At 45.4% G+C, this 25,510-nt stretch overlaps 2 protein-coding genes across 4 annotated transcripts; one reads left to right on the plus strand and one right to left on the minus strand.

Moving 5' to 3' along the window:
• The first annotated feature begins 731 nt into the window (after positions 1 to 731).
• Positions 732 to 12,165, plus strand: arpp21 (cAMP-regulated phosphoprotein, 21). Of its 3 annotated transcripts, none has more exons than XM_061665411.1 (20): positions 732 to 789; positions 4,140 to 4,248; positions 4,328 to 4,445; positions 5,155 to 5,178; positions 5,260 to 5,328; positions 5,400 to 5,508; positions 5,784 to 5,928; positions 6,209 to 6,346; positions 6,441 to 6,540; positions 7,366 to 7,461; positions 7,557 to 7,597; positions 7,695 to 7,754; positions 8,485 to 8,678; positions 9,553 to 9,675; positions 9,755 to 9,867; positions 10,254 to 10,322; positions 10,511 to 10,678; positions 11,273 to 11,351; positions 11,525 to 11,601; positions 11,706 to 12,165. In XM_061665411.1, the coding sequence occupies exons 3-20, from the start codon at positions 4,335 to 4,337 to the stop codon at positions 11,808 to 11,810; spliced, it is 1,821 nt and encodes a 606-aa protein (XP_061521395.1). In that variant the 5' UTR covers positions 732 to 789; positions 4,140 to 4,248; positions 4,328 to 4,334; the 3' UTR covers positions 11,811 to 12,165. The 3 variants fall into 3 exon arrangements, with proteins under 3 accessions (XP_061521395.1, XP_061521397.1, XP_061521396.1); XM_061665413.1 differs by having other exon boundaries at positions 7,560 to 7,597; XM_061665412.1 differs by lacking the exon at positions 732 to 789 and adding an exon at positions 3,804 to 3,938.
• Positions 11,693 to 24,954, minus strand: zftraf1 (zinc finger TRAF-type containing 1). Its single transcript, XM_061665414.1, has 6 exons — positions 23,974 to 24,954; positions 21,368 to 21,462; positions 21,148 to 21,291; positions 20,051 to 20,262; positions 17,373 to 17,551; positions 11,693 to 16,227 (listed from the first exon to the last, which is right to left on the minus strand). The coding sequence occupies exons 1-6, from the start codon at positions 24,238 to 24,240 to the stop codon at positions 16,015 to 16,017; spliced, it is 1,110 nt and encodes a 369-aa protein (XP_061521398.1). The 5' UTR covers positions 24,241 to 24,954; the 3' UTR covers positions 11,693 to 16,014.
• Positions 24,955 to 25,510: the final 556 nt, after the last annotated feature.

Genomic DNA, 25,510 nt, shown 5'->3' on the forward strand with positions numbered 1-25,510 from the left:
ACTCTTTCTCTTATTGTGTTGATGCTTAGAGAGGCGAGGCAAATGAGAGATGCTATAAATTCATCTTTTAAAAATATTCTGTAAATGCTGAGAGATGATTATTCACGCTAACGCTATTTGGATACTAGCGTGTACATGTTTTTCTTATTTTTTTTTGTAAATGCTGAGATATGATCATGAACATATGTGATGCGATTTCTCTTCTTATCGTGTTAATAATGAAAGAAGTGAAAAAGGGCAGAGCACATTCAACCATTGTTTGAAAAGATATTGTGCGAATGCTGAGGAACGACCATTCGCATATTTATGGTCCTCGAGTTCTCATATTGTTTCAATGCTGAGTGACAGGCATCCACGCCGATGTGATAACCAAGCATCATTTGTGAGCGACGCGAGGTTCTTCTGGAATGCTGAGCGACAACCATTCCCATTCCTACTTGCTGGTACGATAGCAGCACGGGATGATTGCTAGGATGGATTCAAGTCGTCTTTTGGTCAACGCATCTCTCAGCATTTTTCAACTTCTGGTCAGCACCGCAGAGGCGTGCGTGCGTTTGACGTGCATTGACGGTAAAGGGGGCCAGGTGAGTTGGGGGGGGGCTTTGTCAGTCAGGGCTCCGAGCCCTAACCCCCTCCCGCCCTCATTGCCCCCCCCCCCCCCCCCCCCAACACACACACCCCGGCGATGGTGGAGCAAAAGCGGAGGAGGAGCAGCGCGGCGCTTCACTCGACAGCATCAGCCCCGCAGAGAGGAGCTCCACTCCCGCTACGGCTCGCCGCCACCTCCCGGTAAGACCCTCCGCCCCCGACACACCGAAACACCGAAATCACGCATTCGCCGTCGATTTCAGAGATCGTTAGAAGACCCTTATTCGATTTTGGGGGCCGTTTTTGCCGCTTGAAGTTGGCGAATTTAACCGGGTGTTAACTGATCGTTTTTCTTTTTCCGCCGCAGGAAAAAAAACTAAATCTGACATCTTGTTCCCGTTTTTTCCTAACTAATCGTTTGATTTATCGGAGTCGTTTTATTTATTTTGAGTTTGTATGACAGCCGTATGAAGCCCCCCCACATCGACCGGCGCCCCCCCCCCCCCCGCCCCGCCAACCACCCCCGCCAGCGGGTAAAAATAGCCCCGGCGTCGTCAAGCGTGTCCCGGGTCAACAGTAATGCGACACAACGGCGAGCGTGCACGGAGCTTTTCTTCTTCTTCTTCTTCTTCTTCTTCTTCTTCTTCTTCATGTGTGTCACCGGCACGTTGAGCATAACGCCCCTTTTGAGAACTTTGACACCACATGTGGCTCGGTGAGGGCACCTGGGGGGGCTTCACTGCAGAGAAATGTCTTTTTTAAAAAAAAAAAAAAAAAATGATGCTCATGATAAGATGCGGGCAGGTTTTTTCCCAACCACCTCACTTTTTTGGGGGGGCGTTGACGCAGCTGTCGCAGCCACAAAAGCTGCTGTGGCTGCACAGGTGCGCCCAGCAGAACAATGGAACCTACATTTCACTTACTTTCGGTTTAACGTCTAGCTCATATGCGCAAATTCATTGTCTCGTTGTCACTGAGGTGTTAAAAAAATTACAAATAAAAAAAAATCGCACTGGGGGATCTCGAAGCATGCTCGAGTCCGGTCCGGTATGTTTGGCGAGTGATGCTTGCCCGAAATTGGTGCACTTGGACTTCTCCGGCACCACTGCTCAACGGAATTCAAGTAATGACGGCCATTTGTTTGGAGTCACGATATGAGCAAACATTTCAGACACGAGTGTGATTCAAACGATCGCTTCCTTCACCGGTTATGAATGATAAACGCTTTTAAACCCTTTGCACGATAGAAATCAACAAGTCTAGAAACGATCCAACCCAAACATTTCATAATTCATTCAGTCACATGCTTGTGCTCCAGGGGGTCTTATATCATTAATTGTATCTTCTCGCCTAACCACCACCTTGCCCAACAGAAATAAACCTGATTAGAAGTCATCCTGTCCCAAAATAAATTCTGTGACGCGCTTGGTCACATGCATGCGTGTTAGCTACGATTAATTGCGTGTTCTTGCCCGTTGTTAATGATATCCGCTACCTTGCACAATAGAAATCAACACAAAGACTAGAAATAGTCCAGTCCGAAAAATTCGCAACATGCTTGGTCACATGCATATGAGCTAGGTACGGTACGATCGTATAATTAACTGGATTTTCTTGCCACTTAATAATGACAACCGCCATCTTGCACAATAGAAATCAACACGATGACCAGAAATAATCCAGTCCAGAAAAATGTACAACGCACTCGGTTACATGCGGGTGTGCAACGTACCGTCGTATGACTCAAATGATTTTTTTCCTCTCGCTAATTATTAATGATCACCGCCATCTTGCACAATAGAAATCAACACGATGACCAGAAATAATCCAGTCCAGAAAAATGTACAACGCACTCGGTTACATGCGGGTGTGCAACGTACCGTCGTATGACTCAAATGATTTTTTTCCTCTCGCTAATTATTAATGATCACCGCCATCTTGCACAATAGAAATCAACACGATGACCAGAAATATTCCAGTCCAGAAAAATGTACAACGCACTCGGTTACATGCGGGTGTGCAACGTACCGTCGTATGACTCAAATGATTTTTTTCCTCTCGCTAATTATTAATGATCACCGCCATCTTGCACAATAGAAATCAACACGATGACCAGAAATATTCCAGTCCAGAAAAATGTACAACGCACTCGGTTACATGCGGGTGTGCAACGTACCGTCGTATGACTCAAATGATTTTTTTCCTCTCGCTAATTATTAATGATCACCGCCATCTTGCACAATAGAAATCAACACGATGACCAGAAATATTCCAGTCCAGAAAAATGTACAACGCACTCGGTTACATGCGGGTGTGCAACGTACCGTCGTATGACTCAAATGATTTTTTTCCTCTCGCTAATTATTAATGATCACTGCCACCTCGCACAATAGAAATCAACCCAACGCGTGTTTCTAGCGTCCTCGTGCGAGGGCGGCCTTAAGTGGCTCCTGGAAGGCAGTGAGGCGGCAGATGGATGATGATGATGATGATGATGTCGCCGCACGCTCCTCGCCTCCTGCCCGCCATCCATCACGTGCTAATGATGGTGTCACACCTCCTCCTCCTCCTCTTCCTCCATCCCGCCCGAGCAGTCTTCTGCGTACCCCCGCCCCCTTTCTTCCCCCTGCAGTCCTAAAATCGCCATTCTCCGGTTTTACGTGCCCGTTTCCAGAAAGTTACGCCCTGGCAGCCATTTTGTAGCGTCCTCTGCGGGCCACGGTAAATTTATGGATCAAAATGGCACCATGCGCTTAGCATGTCTGCCTGACAGGTTGAAGTTCCGGGTTCGAATCCGAGCTGCGGACCGGCACGTTTGCCGAATACCCGGAGAAAACCGGCGCAAGCACGGCTTTTTTCCGGGTCCTCGCGCAAAGTCCGACATTCCGAAAACTCGGCAGCCGGACGTTTTTGGGCGCTTCTTAACAAGGCTTTTGCCCGGGGGCAGATGTTGGTGCCCCCCCCTAAAACCCAGTTTTGGGGGGGGGGGGGGGGGGGGGGCACCGTCCGCCCGCCCCCTCCCGTTGCGCGCCACTGGGTGCCAGTAAACGTTCTTCTTCTTCTTCTTCTTCTTCTTCTTCTCTTTCTTCTTTTTCATCTCCCGCCAGCACGTTTTGGGACCTGCCATCCTCGGAGCTCATTATTCCGCCGTCTCAGGTGTTACCGGGATAAAACGTTCCCCCGCGGGGGAATGCGACGGGCGGGAGCCATTTCCTCTCGCGCACGCCACCGTTCCCGCCGCTCCGGTATTCCGGGAATATCTTGCGCGTATCGGATGATGCTCGCGCAGCTGCTGCTTCTAAGAAAAGCTTCGGGCCGTGCTCGCGCACGCGCACGCGCACACATTACATGTAAATACACGAATGCCACACGTGAGACGCGGGCCGACGCGCGCGCGCGCGCCGCTCGATGTCATCGCCTTGATGCTGCAGCAGCTGCTGGACAGCACTGTACGGGTGCGCGTGCGCGTGCGAGCGACCAATAACATGTTTTTTTGCCCGCCTCTCTTGCAGCCTTTATGATTTTTGTTCTTCTCCCCTCCCGCACGAAAGCAAGCAAAGCAGAGGAAGAGGAGGATAATTGCGTTTCTGGTGGCTGCCCCGTGGGATCATGGGATATATGACCTCATCATTCACCTGCGAGCCTCTACACTCAGCATAGGTGGGCGCGCGCACGCACACACTCCGTACGTGCGCGCGCGTGTGCGTGTGAAGAACGTGTGCGTGTGTGTGTGTTGCAGACGTGCAATGGACCCAGCAACAGCAGTCGAGACGGACCACGCCCGCCACGTGACGTCGTATGACGTCACCGACAGTCCGGCGCCGACGCCCCGCCCCTCCCGCGAGGACGGCGATCAGGTGCGCCGACAGCCGCTTTCACGCAGAGAGCCGTCAAAATCGCGGCGCCGCTCTGTTCGAAAGGCACCGACGATTTCCGCGTCTCGGTAATTTTCCCGCTTCGGAGGCAATTGGGCGCAGGACGAGGACGAGGGTGTGGGAGGTGAACGCCCGACGGTCGCTTCTCTCGCCCTCTTGCGTCGAAAGCAATTGTCCCGTTTCGTACGTCAAACTAAACGCTGGCATCGTCTAATTATCTTTTTGCGGGCTAGTGTGTCACTGTGTCAAAGTGTCAGAGGCGCAAGGACTAGCGGAAAGTCGGGACGACGCTTCTTTTTGCCGCACAATTGTCCGATTTCGCATTTATTCACGCGGAACCCAGCGTTTGACTTCCCCGCGGTATCGCGCAGTCAGCTAATTAGATGACCCCGGAATCTGGTGCCATATATAAAACGAGACAATTGCTTTCGACGCAACAAGACAGGAGAAGTGGGCGTTAAACGAGACCCTCGTCCCCGTCTTTCGCCGTCACGTAGACGCTAGCCCGTTTCTTTTACGGCTCTCTCGCCGACACCGGGTCGACTCGTTCCGACGCTTGCGCTTTTTATTCGGAACGAGCGGGAAAATGCCGTCTTTCCCGGGCAGCGTCAAAGCGGCAGCGTAAAATAACGTAGCCACGCACGCTCGGAATGACTTAACGCTGTCTCTCGCCTCTCGTCTTTGTCACCAGACGGCGGCGCAGAAGAGAGTTAAGGTAAGCGAAAACGATCCCGCCGGGAATTGCTCAGAACGCCGCCGAGATGCGGATTTCGCTCATTCGTCCGGCTCGCCGCAGGCCAAAGGCAAGCTAGTGCGCAGCGTGGCCGTGTGCGACGACGAATACGCCAAGGAAGAACACGTTCAGGTAGCACGCGCTCGTCCTCGTCATCCTCACTTCTTCCTTTTCTTCATCGCCACTTCCTGTTTCCCTCCCAGACGCCGCCGGACGACGGCGGCGAAATTGCCGGCGCTTCCTGTCGGGAGGAGGAAGTGGAGAAGACGAGCGCGCTTTCCAAAGTGCAAAAGACCGCAATTTCGATGCTAGGTTGGCCAGCACGTCTATGGTGTTTTGCATTGTGTGTTAGCATTAAGCTAGCAGGTTTTTCTAAGCGATGTGCTTTGCTTGACTAAACGACGCGTAATTCTCTGTGAGGTTTAAAGTTCTTTCTCTTTCTTTCTTCTCTTCCTTCCTTCCAGTCCTTCCTTCCTTCCTTCTTGCCTTCCTTCCTTCCCCCCTCCCTGAACTAAGTGCATTTTGAAAGCGTGTTTCTCCTTGTACACTGTATACATGCATCATACGTGCGTGTGTGCGTCGCGTAGAGAGCGGCAGCAGCGTGTCGTACCGCGACTCGACGGGCGTGGACCTCCATCGCTTCATCGTGGACACGCTGAACAGCAACCCGAGAGACCGCATGATGATGCTCAAACTGGAGCAGGACATGGTCACCTTCATCACGGGAGACAGGTACACGCACGCGTGCAAGTGTGAAGGAGAGCTCGTCCTTGCGCGTGAGTTCCGAAAAAAATGCTTCGCGCTGTCGAGTCGGTAAAAGATCGAAGACGCTCGTTTTAGGTTTTGGGCCAACGTCAATCCGACGAGCGTGACCACGAGGCCACAAACAAAAAAACGTTCTGTGCGTATGGATGACTTGATCTTTTCTTCATGCTCTCCCTCATCTTCTTCCTTTCTCTACCTCTTCGTCCTCTTTCACGTCATTTTATTCTCCTCCTTGTCGTTTGTGCAGCGCGTTCAAGAAGTTCCCGCACATGTCGTCGTACCACCGCATGCTGGTGCACCGCGTGGCCGCGTTCTTCGGCATGGAGCACAACGTGGACCAGACGGGAAAGTCGGTCATCATCAACCGCACCAGCAGCACGCGCATGTAAACGCGCGCGCCGCCTCCTCCTCCTCATCGTCGAGGTCAAATCATTTTGCGTCACGCAATCGACGCGTTCATGTTTGTTATTCGTGTCCAGACCCGAGCAACGTTTCCTGGATCAGGTTCAGGAGGACAAGGCCACGGAGATCCAACACTGGAAAACCATTTTGAAGCGCGACAGCAGCTCGGATGAGCAGGTGGGCGTGTCTGAATCGACTTATTTTCTTTATTTGTCACTCCCGCTTGTTTACTGTCAAACTTGACACATGCAAGAGAACTCAACACCAAAATGTTCCACCAAACCCAATATTTTCATCTCAGAAAATCCGCTAGCTTAATGCTAACATATAATGCAAAAACACAATTGACAGGCTAATGGAAATGAGCAATGATGTAATTGCAAACCTTCCAACTTGTACTTGAACACGCACGGAGCAGCAACGGATCCCAACACAGCTCACAACAATTCTCACGTGTTCGTGCTTCAACATTTGCAAATTTAACTTCCCCCAGATACATTTTTTGGGACCCGTGGAAACCCCCGCTTATTTTCTTTTTATTTTAACGCAATTCCTCACGTTTGTTTTTGGAACCCGGTGCCCCACATGTTCCCATTCGTTATTGTATTTCTTTTTTTTTAAATGGCAATTCTAAGGAGCGTCAATTATTTTCGGATTTCTGCTGTTCACGGTCGGGTGTGGTCCCAATGTAATACGATCCGCAACGTGAGAACGACGACGACGCTCTGCCTCTCCTTCTCGCTCGTAACTACGCTGCGCGTCTTCCACTCGAGCTCGGCGCCGCCTGGCACGTTGTGGCACAACGTGGTACTACACTGAAGGCGCACGAGTCTAAATTTCGACTTTCTTGTAAACTGTAAAAACCCATGCTTGAAAATCAGCGATTTCGTGGGGGCGGTAACAATGAACTGCGATATAGCGGGGGAAGTGAAATTGGATCATTTCCCGCAGCAGTGTTGGCAATCGCTCCTCTGAACGTCTAAACGTTTATTTTCATCTCAGACGCGACGCTACACCTCGCGCGACAAACAAAACAAGTCGGTGGAGGAGCGAGAGGAAGAGTACCAAAGAGTGCGCGAGAAGATCTTCAGCCAGGAGGTGAGCTGCTCGGCTAACTCAAAAACAAAACAAAACAAAACAAAACAATACAATCTTGAACATGTCTTCTTTTTGTTTTGCTTTGTATTTCGAAGCAGCCTCTCTGCACACAGGAGGGCGGCCATGTTGAGAGCAGGTAACCTCCCCCGCCTCGCCTCGCCTCGCCTCGCCTCCGTGTCCTCGTTCAACCTCAATCCGGCGCCGATGGCTCATTAACGTGCGCGCGTGCGCAGGTCCGCCGCCGAGGAGTGCAACCCGTACGCCGAGACCCAGAGGAGAAGGCAGCTCTTCAGGTAGCGCATTCATCATCTTCATTTGCATCGAGCCAACACGCGCTCAACGGTCGGCAATTAAGGACACGCTCACGCCACCGCGCCGTTATTTTACAAAACATACTTTTATTTGACAATGCCTCGACTCCCTGGTGGCGCACGTAAAATTGTGCCGAAGGCCGCTGAACATTCACAAACTGCACTCAGTCACTTCTTGCTTACAAAACATTTGTCTTTTTCTTGATTGACGGTGTTGCTGTTGTGAATTTTCCACCAGAAAAAAACAAATACTCGGTTTCTGATTGGTTGAAACCGCAGTGCGTGCTACAGCGCCAATCGGTGCTCTGGCATGCAGCTACAACAAAGGTGCTGTCCATAAAATCAAATATCAGACCTAAAACAAGAAATAAAATAACATTTCAACCATGAAATCCAGCCAAACATATTACAACGCAGCTCGTAGCTTTGCATACAGTCGAAACACATTTTTGAAAATCCAGTTCAGTTGATTTCACTTTAGGACATTTGCATTTCAAGTTTTTGAAACATTAAACAATTTGTCATCAGTCAAACACACAAATAAGAAAGTCCCAAGGAGCTGGTGTCGGCGCTCCCGACGTCTCTGGCTAGGCCCCGCCTCTTAAAGTAGGCGGTACGTCCAGTAAAGACGCTTCATAATGCCCGTTAATTTCTTTACATTGTGAGCCTTGCATCCCTCCCGCGCCAACGGCGTCCATCTTGTTTTCCAAAGGGGGAGCCGCGACAGCTCGGGCTCCAGCTGGACGGGCGGCAGTCGGCACAGCAGCACCGACGCCGACTGTCGCTACGGCAACGAGCCCCGGCCGTGGAGCAGCACCGACTCGGATTCGTCCGCGTACCGGCGGAGCGCCGCCCCCGCCGAGCCCCGCGCCGCCAATCCCGGCCGGGAACCCCGCGGCGCAGCAGGTGCGAATGCGCGCGAAGTTTTCACACCGTCGACACCTCCGACTTGTCGCGAGCGCCGCATGCTAATCACATCTGCCGCCGTCTCATTAAGGGCAAAAAGTGCAGCTGCACGTTTTCACGCCGACACTTGTCTTCGCACCCTCAAAAAAAACGACAGAAACACATTTTGGCGGTGTTCATTTATTGTTGGTTTCGGCTTCTCGTATTTCGTTTTTACGAGACATTTCAAAGTAGGGTTTCAAAACGGGGTTAGGGTTTCAAAATAGGATTACGGTTTCAAAGTAGGGTTTCAAAACATGGTTATGGGTTCTAAAGTACGGTTTCAAAACGGGGTTACGGTTTCAAAGTAGGGTTAGGGTTTCCAAGTCGGGTTTTAAAGTAGGGTTTCAAAAGAGGGCTGGGGTTTCAAAGTAGGGTTTCAAAACGGTTATGGTTTCAAAGGAGGGTTTAAAGTGGGGTTAGGGTTTCAAAGTAGAGTTTTAAAACAGGATTAAGGTTTCAAAACAGGGTTAGGGTTTCAAAACAGGATTACGGTTTCAAAACATGGTTATGGTTTCAAAGTCGGGTTTTAAAGTAGGGTTTCAAGAGGGTTAAGGTTTCAAAACGGTGAGGGTTTCAACGTAGGGTTTTAAAACAGGCTTAAGGTTTCAAAGTAGGGTTTCAAATGGGGTTAGGGTTTTAAAACGGGGTTAGGGTTTCAAAGTAGGCTTATCACAACCAGTCCGGGTTGCCTTGGCTTCTCCTACCAAACGTGCGTATTGGTTAAGCGAAGACTCGAACTTGGCGTCGAGGCGAATGCCTGTTTTGTTTTGTTGTTCCACCTCACCCTAACGAGGGCAAAAAGTCAAGTCGACCTTTCCTTTCCCTCCACCAGGCTCCGTCTCCCTCTTCAGGCTGCCCTGCGAGCCCGCCGCCACGGCCGAGCCCGCCCCCCGCCCCGCCTACGTCCTGGACAACGGCATCCCGCCGGGAAGCATCCTGGTCAACCCGCACACCGGTCGCTACACACGCACACGTCACGCGAGTAGCGCGCAACAGCAGTCATTTGAAGCCCAAAATGGCCGTCGATGTTTCAGGACAGCCTTTCCTGAACCCTGATGGGAGTCCCGTGGTGTACAACCCGCCTTGCGCTCAGCAGCCAATCAGGAGCCAGGCGCAGGCAGCGCCGGCACAGCAACCGCCGCAGCAGGTGAGACACACACGCATAACAGTGGCTATAAAAAGTCTACACACCCCTGCTGAAATGCCAAGTTTTGTTCCATGAAAAAAAGGAGACTAAGATAAATGTTTCCCATCCTTAATGTTCTATAACTCAAAAGCAATTTAAAGCTTACTAGAACAGCTGAAGTTTATTTGGAGTTAATCAGAGGCACTTTAAACAGTGGCAGGTATTTTTATTTTATTTTTTAATTCAATTGATGTTTACGGGTTCTAGATCTTATTAAAGGAGGGAAAACGTTTTGGTCTCATTTCCCCCCCCCCACAAGAACTTGGCATTTCAACAGGGGTGTGTAGACTTTTTACACCAAAATGCAAATGAATGTGAGATGATTGACGTGCACGTCTGTGTGCCAGGTGTACTCGTCCGTCGTGTACACGGCCCCGCAGATGTTGCCCGTGGCTCCCTCGCAGCCGTTCGCCGCTGTACGTATTCCGGCCCGTTAATGTTCGTACGCTAACAGGAAGCGAGCGCGGCAATGTTCACTTCCTGTTAGCTGCTAATGTTAACAGAATTCCCCCATCTATCTGTAACGTCCTAACGTCAGTGTGCCAGAAGGAAGTGGTTAGCGTGTTAACCTTCGCTTCCTCTTCACGCTTGCGTCGTTCCACAGGTCGAAGACCTGTCGCAGCAGTTCGCCCACGTGGCCGTCAGCTGTCAATCGGCGGGGGAAGCCGCGCCCCTTTACCCCGCCGCGCAAGGCTTCGGGTTCGCAGCTCCGCCCCCTGCCGCCCCTCAGCAAGCTCCGAACCCCCACGGCTACTGCCAGCCCTCGCCGCAGGTAAGGAACGAGACATACACACAAGTAACGCATTCTTAAAAGAACGTCATTAGATTTTTACAATCACGACTATAAATTAATTACATTACGAAATTGACTGAGCATTTCAACATTTTGATTATCAAGCTGTACAAAATGTAAAAAAAAAATCAAATGTATATATTTTTTCTTTTAATTGTTATTAACAATTGGAGATTTAAAAAAAATAATTGTATCCTTTAAAAAATCAATAATCAACAATTGTTTTTTAAAAAATTTGCAAAAAATAAACTATATCTTTTCGTCAAAATCAGGAATAAAAAAAAAAATAATTGTTTAAAAATCAGTACCTTGTATAGTTAATCCATTATTTAAAATTAAAATATTAGGATTTTTCATTAGTTAAAATATAATTGAATACATTGTATTATTAATCAAATATTTTAAAAATGTGTTCTGAGTATACATAAAAGTAATGTAAGGTCTATATAGTACTAGATTCGCTATTATTTTCTGTATTTTGTTGAGGAAAAAAAAAGGCATTTATGGAGAAGTTCAAGCCAAGGCCCAAATAAATGGCGAGCCTCTTCATCGGAGTCGTGCGGTGTTTTTCAGGTGCCTTCCTTCTACTACAGCCAGTATCCTACCTCAGCGCAACAGTCGGCGAAGGCCGCCTCCCCCGGCTGCGCCGCAGGTAAGCGCGGAGCCACGACGCCGGAGCTCGGCGGAAGGGGAGGGGGCCGTTACACTGTCAGAGATGAAGTCTTGAGGGTCTCACAGTGAACCGGTCTCTTTTCCTGCCGCTTACACTCGTCCGCACCGGAGCGAAACGTCCCGTCTTGACGTTTTTCCCCGTATCGGTGCCAGGTTATGCCCCCGTGGCGGGCGTCCCGCAGCAGCAGTCGTACGCGACCGTGACGCCGCACCACTGTAGCGTGCTTCAGGTAAACGGCAACACCCCCCCCCCCCCCCCCATCATTCATTCATTTGTAATACATCACTCTATTACAAATGAATCATAAACAAAAAGGTTGTTGTTTTTTCACAGGGTGCAGTGACCGTCTACCAACCCAGTAAAGTCGGCGAGGCGGGATACTGCTGCGTGGTGGCCCCGGCGCCGCCCCCCCACTGCGGGCCCACCTGGACCGCATAACATCGATCACACACACACACACACACACGGATTTAAGGCATGTTCACACAAAGCGCTCTCACGTTAACGCACTGTACCAAAGCTTCATTGTACATCTAGACATTTCTATATATTAAACACAAAGCTGCTGTATTGAATGCATAATTTATACTATACACACAAAATGGAGTTATATATTGATATGATTATATTGTGATTGATTGACGCCCAAAATGCACTGTGTGAAAACTGTGAATCTATTCAATAAACGCACGTGGCGAGATCACGTTTTATGGATGCACGTCGCTGTCTTGGGCGTTCTTTAGCGCCACCACAGGAAGTGCACTCGCATGACACGCAATCGGATTTCAAATCGTCTCGAAAAAATCTTTTCTGAAGCTTCATTATTTGCACTTTGAGTCATCAGCGCCCCCTACTGCCCAGACTGTCACCTCAATTTCCGGGCAGTAGGGGGCGCCCGGTGCTCGAGTCAAGCAGCAAAATGTCATCGTTGTGTATAAATTATGCCATAAAAAGGCTTTCTATATGGGAATGTATTATGCCATGAATTGGCTATTTTTGAACGTGAGATAATCATGCCATAAATGGGCCATATTTATGACCCAAAAAATAAATCATGGTGACCGACCGGTTGGCACGTCTGCCTCACAGTTGTGAGGACCGGAGTTCGATTCCCGACCCCGCCTGTGTGGCTTTTCTCCGGGCGCTCCGGTTTCCTCCCGCATCCCAAAAACCTGCGCGGTAGGTTGATTGAAGACTCTAAATTGTCCGTAGATGTGAATGTGAGTGCGAACAGTTTTTGTTTCTATGTGCCCTGCGATTGGCTGGCGACCGGTTCGGGGTGGAGCCCGCCTCTCGCCCGGCGGAGTCAGCTGAGAACGGATCAATGAATGAATATAAAGTCCCCAACATGAAAAAAAATGAAATTATAATTTTTATAATTTCAATTATAATTACAAATAGGCCCTATTAGGGGAAACAATCTTTTCACATGAGCCCATTTCATGAAAGGCCCTCTTGATGTGCGGAAATTAATCAAACCTTAAAAGGTCTCATTAATGACCCCCCAAAAAGATTTTTATAAAAAGTTCAGACTGATGACAAAAAAAGGTATCATGCCTGAAAAGGTTTTGATGGAAAAAAATTTACAAAAAAATATCTAATCATGCCCTAAAGATTTAGGGTGAAAAAAACTATCGTCATAAAAAGACCTCATTCATGGCAAAAACAGTCTCAAATGTTAAGGCGCGAAACATTTATGGGCAAAAATATTCAATTGTGGCATAAACAGGCCCTTTAATGGCATGATTCGATTTTTATGCAGATACGCAGCACATCGAGCGTTTAGTGACGTCGAGTCAGAAGAAACTTTTTTGTGACATTTGTGAAAATGATAACTTGATGATTTGTTGCCATCTGGCTGCTGAATTTCAGCCATTTTGTGCACACGTGTTGTTTTAAAAGAAAAAAATGATTCACACGCACCCACAAACCATGAAAAAGTGCACAGATGACTTGCGCGCCCTTTTGCCTTCACTCCCGTAATAACGCGCGCGCGCGATAATTCCCTTTTCAAGTGGCGCTGACTCCTATAATAAGACGTCATCCCGGCCGGGCTTTCAAATTAAATTTGGATTTCATAACGCCGCCGCCGCCGCCACGACTTCAATTATTCATGCTCCCTATTTTTGTCCTGGATGACTTTCACACGAGCGAGCAGGCAGGCAGGCGCTGCAGGTTGATGAACTTTAATAATAATAATAATAATAATAAAAGGCACATGTACAGCCATAGTGAGATGAGAGAGTCCACCGGCAGAGACGAAACTTCTTCTGTTTGTTTGTTTTTTTGCCTTCTTGAACACGCCCCAAAAATACAGCAGAGGTCGGGAGGAGCGACGTCTTCTATCTGCTTGACAGTAGATTCTATTCACGTAACATCTGCTCCTTCAAGTAAGTCCAAAGTCCTCCGGGTGGCGGACCCCCGCAAGACCCCACCCTTGCACGCACGCACGCACACGCCTCCTTGTTACACTAAAGAGGTCACGAAAAGGTAGGAGAATAAACTATGAATGGGGGATTTTTTTTTTTTTTTTTTTTTTAAACCGCACTTTAACGCCAACAAAAAAAATTAACAAATGATTTAACATGTTGACACAGCACTGTTTTTAAGAACATTTCTATTTGAAATTGGTGGTGAAAAAAAATAAGGGTAAATAATAAATATTTCAAAAAGGCAGCATCCTCACTTGCGTTCAAAAACTGTAAATGCACTGTTACCCCCCCCCCCCCCCCAGATTTTTGTTTTGTTTTGACAAATGCACTAAATAATAATAATAATAATAATAATAATAATAATAATAAAAACATCTACTACTCGGAACATTGGTCTGGAAAATTGGTGGCAAGTAAAAGTGAAGTTTTGGAACACACGAGAATGCGACCTTTTTAATATATTTTTAAACGCACACTCCACCCATAAAAATGGAGCAAATTCACTAAACAAAATTGAAAATGTGTTAAGATGACACTTTTTTTAAAAAGCATTTTTAAATTGGCGGCACAAAAAAAATGGACTACCTCACAGCTTTTACATCTGTTATGCTTCAGTAATTATTTTCAGTCATTTTTTATATTCATATTTTTAAATCCAGATGTGCAATTATTTTTTTAAGATATCATTTGACAGGGTTGATAGGGAAAATGAGTGCAACAAAGGTAAGAATACCTGTTGCACTTGGGGGGGAAAGAAAATGTCATTTTCCTCAGACAAAATGTCGTCAATTGTTTTTGAAATTAACTGGAAATACAGAATTTTGAGGAACAAACTATGGTGGCGAGAACAAAATGTGTGACTTGCTTTAAGTTTTGAGACTGCCTGTCACGCTTTGATAATGTTTTAGAAAAATAATTTAACTCGAAAAAAAAAAAGTACACTAAATATTTTTTTAAAAACATGTTCATATGCAACTCTATTTTGAAGCACTTAAATTTGATGAGTGTGTCAGCAATAAAAGAGCGCCTCAAAGCTTTCGACAGAGGTTAGAACCCGTTTGGTAAAAATGTAAAAAACTAATATTCTAAAAATCATATTGACTTATTTTATTTATTCATTTATTTATTTATTTATTTTGGGGAAGATTTACAATTTGACAAAGTGGCAGGGGAAAAGGACCACCGGGGAGGGTGGTGACGATCAAGGCATTTGGTGCGTTCGTTACTTTAAACAATCCCCCCCCAAAAATAAAAATAAATGTAGAAAATGCACAATATTTGGGGAAAATGAAATATGAATGCGCTACTCTTTTTAAGATCATTTCAATTTGACAGGGGTGGCGGGAAAAAAATGGACTCCATCAAAGTTTTATACATTAAAACAGGTGAGAATGATTCTTTCTTTGAGACATTTTTTTAAACATCCCTTTACCCCTAAAAAATGTAATCAATGTACTTTTAAAAATATTTTAATTAGCTACTATTATTTTTAGTTTAATTTATTTGAGATGTCTTTTAACTTTTTCATTAAACACATTTAACGGGTTTTTTTTCCCCCGCAAATGCACTAAAGAATTTGTAAAAAAATTAAAATTTGAAATGACAAGTCACGAGATATGTGATAAACAATCTGAACAGGTGAGGATGCTACCTTTCTTGGATCTTTTGAAAACATTGTTTTATTTTACACTGCTATTTTTACGAGTATTTAAATGTGACGTATGGTGGAAAAAAGGGGTTTTGTCGATCAGGTTAACTTCACACAAACACACGAAATACGAGGGGCCTTAAAAGCAACTCAAATATGTTGTCAAATATATTAACTGTTAGAAAGAATGGTTAAATATAAATCAAATGGGGAGTCGTGGGGGGGGAGTGACACGCACACAGGCACATGCGCACACACTTTTTGTGGTCAATGTGTGTGCGTGTGCTACTTTGGGCCCTTGGGTGTGCGGGGGTCCGACTGCTACACACCGACCACCTCGGGACCACTAACCCCAAAATCAATCTAGTTTCCTAAGGGGGTCTTCTCGCTTGTGGTGGAAAAGGAGGTAAGTGGATTAGTAGGGTGTGTGTGTGTGTGTGTGTGTGTGTGTGTGTGTGTGTGTTAAGAGGTATCAGTGGTTGAGTGGCGTCTATCGTTGCGTTGTTGTCGGTCGCTCGTCCTAGTCGTCATTGTGGTGGTGGTCTGGGGATTTTGTGTGTCTTTACTTTTGGACCTGGAAGATGAAGAGGCGCAGGTTGATGTTTTTGGCGGCCAGCAGTTTGTTGCACTCGACAGAGTCGCAGATGGGCAGCAGCACGTAGTCCGTCTCGTTGTCGTCGTTGCTGAAGGCGTAGTGATGGATGACGGGCTTGATGCGCACGTCGTCGTACGGGCCCTTCAGCAGCAGGAACGAGCACTCCAGCGCAGAGTTCACCTGAGCAAAACCAGCACCGAAGTTCCGTTTTGTCCACAGGGGAGAAAAGTAACTCGAGGTCACGGTGCAAAGGACTTGGGAGTTTCGTGCGCGCCGACAACAAGAAATACTTTTGTCAGGATATCAACACCAAATAAACTCAATTTGTAAGTACCACCACAAATGTTTTGTTGTGTTTTTTAAATAGCAACAACAACAAAAATCTACATGGAAAAAGACATTGAAAAACATCACCAAAAAATCTAAAATTTAAATGGGACAAATGTTTTTTGACCCAAAAAAATCTACAAACTAAAAATGTACAAACCTGACTGAAAAAAACAACACAAACTTTACTAAAAACAGTTACCAAGATCAACTTTAAAAGCAACAAACTCTACAAAGCTAAAAGGGAAAAAAACCTATAGACTTTTTACAAACCAACATTTTTAAAAAAATCTAATCTTAAAACTAGCACTAAATAATTTATTACATTAAAAATGCCATAAAATTGAAAAACTTTACCAATGACATATTTCAAGTAAAAAACACAAACTTCCATAAAAATCTGTATTTTTCAATAAAACCTTCAAACTTGCCTTAAAAAGACTTAGAAACTGAACTAGAAAAAGTAAAAACCTTTACAAGCAATTTAAAGTAAAAATGAAAAATATAAGTAAATAAAAATAAAATAAACATTTTACCCAAAAAATCCAAACACCTCAAAAAAAATCTAGAAATCACAAAAAAGAAATGGAAACACACAAACATTACACATTACAAAAAAAAAATTTAAAAAATCAAGATACTTTACTAAAAGTGACAAAAAAATTATAAACTTAAATAGAAAAAAAACTACAAACTTGACTAACAACAACTAATAACCACATTATTAAAAAACCCATCTTATGTAACAAAAAACCGACAACCTGGAAACCACAACGAAATGTAGAAAATGAATTCTAAAAACTTACTGGAAAAACTCAACCTCCAAAGTCAAGAAAACAACTTGTAGCGTGCCGATTCGTGGACAGAAAAGTGAGACAAAAAAGACGCTGGCCCCCCATCGAGATCTCGCCAATGTGACGCCCAACTCAACGGGCGTGAAAGCGTTTTGACGGCGCCGTTTATGCAGCTAGCCAAAATGTCGGGCGGGCCGGTCTCACCTTGCTCTTGAGGATGAGCTGGAAGGAGAGCGTGCGCTTGCACGACAAGTTGGGGTTGCGCTCCGAGTCGTTGACGCGCGCCTTCAGCACCCACGTCTGGTTGAGCACGGTGAAGCGCGGCGTCTCGTAGTACAGCCGCGTGATGAAGTCGTCCGTGCGGTACGGCCGGAACTGCACCTCTGCCGCGCGCATGCGCACACGCACACGTGCACACGCACGCACACACACACACACACACACACACACACACACACACACACACACACACGCGGTGATTTGGAGCGTCGGACGAGGCGACAGCGGCCAAGTGTGGCCCGCTCTCGCGCACGTACAAGCCCGCTTCGTTCGGTTACGTTAGCAAAAGTCCTGGAACATTTCTTGCATTAATGAAGCCATTCTTCCTAAAATGAGTTAATTCAAAAGTTGTTTTTAATTAATTTGCTATTCATTAATTTCGTTATAAATTGGTTAATGGGTTTTTAGCATATGATAACATTTTTAATAGCTTGGTAAAAGGAATACTTTTCAATACAGAGTGGGTACGGAAAATATTCAGACCCCCTTAAAAATGTCACTCGTTATACTGCGGCCATTTGCTAAAATCATTTGTTATTTTTCCCCCCTCATTAACGTACACACAGCACACCGTAGTGACAGAAAAAAATGGAATTGTTGAAATTCTTGCTGATTTATTAAAAAAGAAATACTGAAATATCACAGAGCCAGAGGTATTCAGACCCCTTGCTGTGAAACTCATATATTGAACTCGGGTTCCGTCCATTTCTTCTGATCCTCCTTGAGATGGTTCTACAATTTGATTGGAGTCCAGCTGTGTTTGGTTATACTGACTTGGACTTGATGAGGAAAGCCACACCCCTGTCTACTATATAAGACGTATGTCAGAGCAAATGAGAATCATGAAGTCAAAGGAACTGCCTGAAGAGCTCAGAGACAGAATTGTGGCAAGGCACAGATCTGGCCAAGGTTACAAAACAGTGGCCTCCACAATCCTTAAATGGAAGACGTTTGAGACGATCGGAACCCTTCCTCGAGCTGCCCGTCCGGCCAAACTGAGCAATCGGGGGAGAAGAGCCTCGGTGAGAGAGGTCAAGAAGAACCCAAAGATCACTGTGGCTGAGCTCCAGAGATGCAGTCGGGAGATGGGAGAAAGTTCTAGAAAGTCAAGCATCACTGCAGCCCTCCACCAGTCGGGGCTTTATGGCAGAGTGGCCCGACGGAAGGGAGGCTCTCCTCCGTGCGAGACACACGAAAGCCCTCATGGAGTTTGCTAAAAAACACATGAAGGACTCCAACATGGTGAGAAATAAGATTCTCTGGTCCGACGAGACCAAGATAGAACTTTTTGGCCTTCATTCGAAGCGGCATGTGCGGAGAAAACCAGGCACTGCTCATCACTTGTCCGATACGGTCCCAACAGTGAAGCATGCGGTGGCGACATCGCGCTGCGGGGGTGTCTTTCAGCTGCAGGGACAGGGAGACCGGTTGCAATCAAAGAAAAGATGAATGCGGCCAAGTACGGGGATATCCTGGACGAAAGCCTTCTCAGAACCTGCCCGGAAGCTCAGACCGGGCCGAAGGTTCACCTTCCAACAAGACGACGACCCTAAGCACGCAGCTAAAATAGCGAAGGAGTGGCTTCAGAACAACTCCGTGACTGTTCCTGAATGGAGCCCTGACTTCAACTCAATTGAGCATCTCTGGAGAGACCTGAAAATGGCTGCCCACCACCGTTCACCATCCAACCTGACAGAACTGGAGAGGATCAGCGAGGAGGAACGGCGGAGGATCCCCAAATCCAGGTGTGAAAAACTTCATTCCTAAAAAGACTCATGGGTGGATTAGCTCAAAAGGGGGCGTCTACGAAAAACCGAGCAAAGGGTCTGAATACTTATAGCTGTGTGATATTTCAGTTTGTCTTTTTTTTTAATACATCTGCAAAAATGTCAACAATTCCATTTTTTCTGTCAATATGGGCTCCTGTGCGTTCATCAGCGAGGGAAAAAATTAACTTCGATGATTTGAGCAAATGGCTGCAGTATCTTTTAGTTTTCTGAACTTTGCCCTTCATCCTAGCAGAGACGCTTCTGTCACATGACACACCGGACACCTCCCTCGACAAATTTAAGGGGGTCTGAATACTTTCCATACCCACTGTACACACACCATTTATTATTAGTATTCATATAATTATAATTAAAATAAATGAATAAATCATTTATAATAATATATATAAAATATAATAATGTATAATAATAATTTAATGAATGTAATATTTGGTGGATTCATTTCACGTTATTCTTATTAAATATTAGTTTAAAAATAAAAATGAATTTCTTTTAAAATAAACTTCCTTGAGGTGACAAAAACTTTGAAAAAAAATGAAACTAAAAAAAAAAGACAATCTAAAAAGATGACAAAAAATAAAATAAAAAATCAACAAATTACAAAAAATATCAATACTCTAGACAAACAAAAAACGTTTTAAAAAAACAACTCTGTATTTACAATAAACATTTTATGAATTGGTTAAATAAGTGTAATGATGAATAATACAATATTGTTTCAAATGAAGTATTTCCGATGCGTGTGCACTTTTAGTTGGGTTTGTTTCGATGAGCCGGCCTGCGCGCGGCCGAGTGTTTTGTTTTTGCTTTTACCGGTGAAGCCGATCTTCTCGTAGCACAAGAGGCTGAAGATGCTGTTGTAGAGCTGCATGTCTCTGCGGTGGCTCTGGTCCATCTCGCCCAGGATGCCCATCAGCTCCGTGCCCGTCTTGGTGGGGTGCGAGCACTCGTCCTCGTGGGCGGGCATCTCGTGGAAGGGGCCTTGCCACGGGCACCCGATGCGCTTGTACTTGCACACCGTCACCCTGGCGACACAAAGGCAAGGTGAGTTGAGCAACGAGTGGCTCAAATGACTTTTTCACGTCTTCGAGATTTTAAAAACTATATATCCAAAGTGGCGGCACGGTAGACGACTGGTTAGAGCGTCTGCCTCACAGTTCTGAAGACCGGGGTTCAATCCCAGGCCCCGCCTGTGTGGAGTTTGCATGTCGTGGGTTTTCTCCGGGCGCTCCGGTTTCCTCCCGCATCCCAAAAACATGTACGGTAGGTTGATAGACGACTCTAAATTGCCCGTAGGTGTGAATGTGAGTGCGATGGTTGTTTGTTTGTGTGTGCCCTGCGATGGGCTGGCAACCAGTTCAGGGTGTACCCCGCCTCCTGCCCGATGATAGCTGGGATTGGCTCCGGCACGCCCGCGACCCGCGTGAGGAGAAGCGGTTCACACAATGGATGGATGGATGCAAAGTGTGAGCATGTTGCCATGGTGACCTATTCACATAGGCAGCTTTCTACTTTCAGTATTCAACTGTTAAAGTCTCTCTGTTCTGTCTCCTCTTTCTGTCACTCTCTCTCATTTCCTTTCTGTATTTCTCTCATTGGTTCTCTGTGGCACCCTTATCCGTCTGGCCTCTCTCTCTCTTTCTTTCTCTCTCTCTCTTCTGTCTCTGTTCTCAGTCACTTTCTCTCTCTATTTTCTTGTCTGCCTCTTTTGCTCTCATCTCTCATTCTGTCTGTCTCCCTTTCTCTCCATAGGTCTCTTTCGCTCAGTCTGTCGTTCTGTCTGCGGGTGCGTCTCTATTTCCGTCGGTCTGTCACCCGCCTTATGCGTCTCGCCTGTTCTTAGATTCCCTCTAATGACTCTCCCTCTATCCTTCCCTTCTTCCCCCCACGCGTCTGTCTGTCTGTCTCACCTGTCCTGGCACTCATCCTTCTGGTGTCTCTCCAGGCTGGACCGGGGGAACTGTTTAAGGCAGAAGGTGCACTCTGTGGGCAGCTCGCTGACCGCCTTCTCCACCGCCAGGTTCCTGCAGCACAGGTTCTTGCTGATCTCGCACCTGCACGGGAACAGCGAGAGGACGGGCGTTACGACTCGCCGGCGCCGCCGAGAGCCCGGACGGCGCCGCGCCATACCTGCAGTTGGGACACGTGGCCTGCTCCTCCTTGAGGCGAGAGTCGGCCAGCAGGTGAATGAAGCAGCCCGCGCACATCAGGTGCCCGTTGGTACACTGCGGTCGACAGCGACAAGGCATGAGAAGTCAAATGTCATTCGGGAGGAGGCGCGGCTCGTGTGTGTCGCTCAGGAAAATTCAAAAAGCGCTCAAAACTCGACACTTGGGGTGCAGAAGGGGGAATATTTTTGAGTAAATCCTCACATAATGGAGACAAAGTTAATAACTAACCATTTAAAACTGATCAAGGGCACATTTCTGCATATGTTATGGCAGAATTGTTTTTTCATATTGTAAAAAAAAAAAAAAAACAAAAAAAAAAAAGAATGCACCAATAAAATTAATCTGTGCAGATTTGTACCTTTTTTTACTGCTATAAAAATTGAAACTTTAATTAGTATCTTAATGTGTACAGTTTGGAAATTATATTTTGGTATTAAACATTTTAAACTGATGGAAAATTAAATGTTTTCTCTGTCAATGTAGCATGGGTCGAACTTTTAAATGTCCTTTTTTAAAATGTCAACTAAAATATAATTAAAACTAAATTTAAAAACTGTTCACGCTATTAAACAAATAAAAATCTGTAAATATTTTTTTTATTTGGGGGATTAAAACAATTGTAAATGCATGCTTATGATTTAAGGCTGAAATAATGCACAATGTGGATCAATGATTTGTTTTTAAGGGCAATACAAGTAGAGAAGAAAAGTAGACAGTGGCACCATTTGAAATGTTTTGTCCCTGGCAAGAACAAAAAACAACTCTACATACTTAGAGCTTTTATCCAACCCCCAAAAATGACCCCCCCCCCCCCCCCACACGTTTTTTTTTATTGTTTATATTTAATTCTTAGTTGTATTAAAAAAATGTTTTTTTTTTTTTAAATCATAAAATCATACATGCTTTTTGTTTTCAGTTTAAATTGTTTAATTTTTTCAACCCAAAGTACTCTTTTTTTTTTTAAATGACAAAATGTGAACTTTTCCTTTAAGTTTATTAAGTTAGGGTTAACATTACAGCTTGTATACAAATGAAACATTTAGTTCATCAGATATTATGTGATGTTTGTTTTTTTTAAACTACAAAAATATTTTTTCCTTGGGTTTTGACAATTTCGACATGTACGGTTTGTTTTTCTAAATGAAATATTTAAGCAGCAATCTAGATGGTCATCATGGTCTGACATGAGTGCGTGTACACATATGACATACGTGGTTTATATCAGGTATGACGTGCACAAATATGACAAAGAAGAAAAAAAACACGAATCAATTTTTTCATGGTTTTGCATTTTTTTAAGTCACGCATTTTGGACAAATAGTATATGCTTTTGCAATGAGCAACCTGGTTTTAAACCATGTATGTTTTTTTTTTTTCCAAGAACAAAAAACTACAAAAAATTACATTTCGCATTTTGGATTTTAAAAGTCAAAGTTTGGACACGAATGCTTTTCATTTTTTAAGGCTGAAATAAAGCATAATACTTCATGAGCAATCTGGAATTGATCCAGATTCAATTTGTAGGGTTTTTTTAACACAGAAAACTGCAAAGATATGTTTTGTCTTGAGGTCTTTGAAGTTACAAAATTTTGATTTACAATTGTTTTGTTTTTCAGGGTGAAATATTTTAGGCGCAATCTGGATTTGACCCACATTAAACCTTGTTTGACATTAGTCTGTACACATATTGATTGAGTTCAAATTCGGTAAAATGAGCACTAAGACCTGAAATAAATACACAAATATTTTGACTTTATTTGCGTTTTTTTAAGTTACAAACATTTGGATATATGAGCTTTTTATTTTTCAGGCTGAACTATTGAAGTAACAAGACATACTTGACAAATTTACTTCAAAGAATGGGCACATGTTTCAACTTCAAAAGATAAAAAATAAAATAAAAAATTTAAAAATATATTTTATAAAAACATAACTTTTTTTTGCATTTGGGATTTATTTTTTATATTTGGAAATGCATACATTTTTGTAACAACAAATCTGGATTTGAACCAGATTGAATCTGGTTTGACAGCCCGCATGACATTTGGTTCAAATGTGCACAAAATAGATTTTTGTTTTTGTTTTCAAGTAGAATTTTGTTTTGGACAATTGTGAATGATTGGGGGACTTTGTGAAGGGGTTTGTGGATTGACACCAACATTAACTGTGAACATTATTAATTACTCCACTGCTTGTGCTTGCACTTATTAGATATTGTGTGTTGTGTGCAGGGCTACTACACGGTTGACATTCATGAGGTGACAGAGGTCGGTGGATTTCAAGGGGGGGGGGGGGGGCTACTTTTATTTTGAGGGGTGTTGAGGTTGGGAAAGTGACTGGTTGAAGGTTATTTGAAGATCACGTCAGCAGACTTTCGAGCAGCGGGCCACTGAGGACAGGGTGTGTCCGCACTCATTATTTATATGTATAAATCCATAGAGCATCAAGTTGCCAGTACGTTGAATTTTATGGAGCGTTTTTTTTTTTTTTTTTTTTTTGTAGTTTTGTTTTGGGGGGGTGGGGGTGGGGGCATGAAGTGTTGGGGCATGTTTGTGACACATTTACCTGGTACACAGACGCCTTGGGCAAGTCTAGGCACACGGTGCAGCACAGCACAGAGTACAGTCTCTCCTCCAGCTTGCCGGACTCCCCCTCGGGTATTTTGGTCTTCTTCTTGGGCGGCTCGTCCGAGTCCGCCTCGGGCCGCGTCCCGGACTCCTCCTGCCCGACGAGCCCGGCCCCTGGCCCGGCCACGGCCACTGCCTCGGCCACCCCCGCCACGACGGCCGCGGAGGAGGCGCCGGGGGCGGACATCACGTCGCCGTCTTCCATGGCCAAATCCCTCTAGAACTTTCTACGTAGCCCCCCAGAAATGCACTTATTTGATCTTCTGCGGTGGCTTAGCTTCGAGGCTAACTGACAGCTAGCTCGCTAGTCGGCTAACACCTGTGCTAACGCCAAACAAGACTGTTAACAGACTTATCGGTAGGGCTAATTTTCAAGCTTTTCCGGAAGTCACAACCGAGGTGAAGACAAAATGTCACCCGTGGTGGAGGACTTACGGTGCGGCTAGCTAGTTGACACCGAGCCCTGAGCGCGGCGGGGTGGGCAGCCAGAACAAAAACAACTCAGCTGTTTTGGGGGGAGGGGGACTCTCACCCTCCCGACAGCTCGGCTCGTTTCGCCTGTCCCAAGTCCGGGGTGTCCGCTCCGGCTGCCCGAGAAGACTGTCCCGGTCGGCGGACGCTTGTTGTTGTTGTTTGCTCGTCTCTCAGGCTCACACAGCCATCTTTGTTTTTCTCCCTTTCCGTCTCCCCCCCCCCCCCACCCCCCCGTCTCTCTCGTCGGGTTTTCACCCTTATACGACTCCGGGTTAAATTGGGAAGTATTCCGAAAAAAACCGTAACATTTTTCGAACTGGATAAATGCCGAATTTGTTGTGTGACTCGCCGCCTTTTGTCCCCCACCGTCTCGTCGTGTCGAATCAGCGGACGGCGGAATGTTTTGTGCCCGCAGATGACTTGGGGGTATTTAAAGAGTTGGGGACGGCGCATGCGCAGTGGCCGCAGACGAAGCAAGAGGGCTTTGAAAGCTGACCAAAGTTGTCATGTGACTGCTTTTTAAAGCTATTTGAAGGCACGTCGGCGCCCACGCGGATGCTCGAAAGTGCTTTGTTGACCACAACTAACTGGTAACCTTATTTTTTTTTGCAGTAAACCCGCTCAAAAAAGCTGACTTCATGGCTTGTTGTGATTTGCATATGGGGAAAATGCTGCTTGTGCAATCAGCTTTAAGTGGTCTGACTTGTTCGGGGAGACCCTCTATAATTATGTTTGACTCATGCAACCAGAAATACAAGGTGAGTGCTTGAAAAACACGCCTAAGCCTATATACCCGTGTAGAGAAAAACAAATAAAACAAATTTGGACATGCATGATTTTTTTTCAGGCGGAATTAATAAATTATGCATGAATCTGGATTAAATTTAGTTTGATTTCACAGTTTGTACATATGACGTATTTATCTAAAATCAGGTGGAATTTGCAAAAAGACTGGATTTATTTATTTTTAAACAAAAATTGACTTTTTGCAAAAGTCATAA

Source organism: Phycodurus eques, chromosome 20, assembly GCF_024500275.1.
Source record: "Phycodurus eques isolate BA_2022a chromosome 20, UOR_Pequ_1.1, whole genome shotgun sequence".
Classification (NCBI taxonomy): Eukaryota; Metazoa; Chordata; class Actinopteri; order Syngnathiformes; family Syngnathidae; genus Phycodurus; species Phycodurus eques.

Bases quoted from the DNA above. Each gene is read 5' to 3' on its own strand.
- zftraf1 (XM_061665414.1), bottom strand. From the start codon at position 24,240: ATGGAAGACGGCGACGTGATGTCCGCCCCCGGCGCCTCCTCCGCGGCC. The intron at 21,292-21,367 runs GTATGGCGCGGC...GTTCCCGTGCAG, and splicing joins GCCACGTGTCCCAACTGCAG to GTGCGAGATCAGCAAGAACC. The intron at 17,552-20,050 runs GTAAAAGCAAAA...TGCGCGCGGCAG, and splicing joins CGAGAAGATCGGCTTCACCG to AGGTGCAGTTCCGGCCGTAC.
- arpp21 (XM_061665411.1), top strand. From the start codon at position 4,335: ATGGACCCAGCAACAGCAGTCGAGACGGACCACGCCCGCCACGTGACG. The intron at 9,676-9,754 runs GTCGCTACACAC...TCGATGTTTCAG, and splicing joins CCTGGTCAACCCGCACACCG to GACAGCCTTTCCTGAACCCT. The intron at 10,679-11,272 runs GTAAGGAACGAG...GGTGTTTTTCAG, and splicing joins ACTGCCAGCCCTCGCCGCAG to GTGCCTTCCTTCTACTACAG.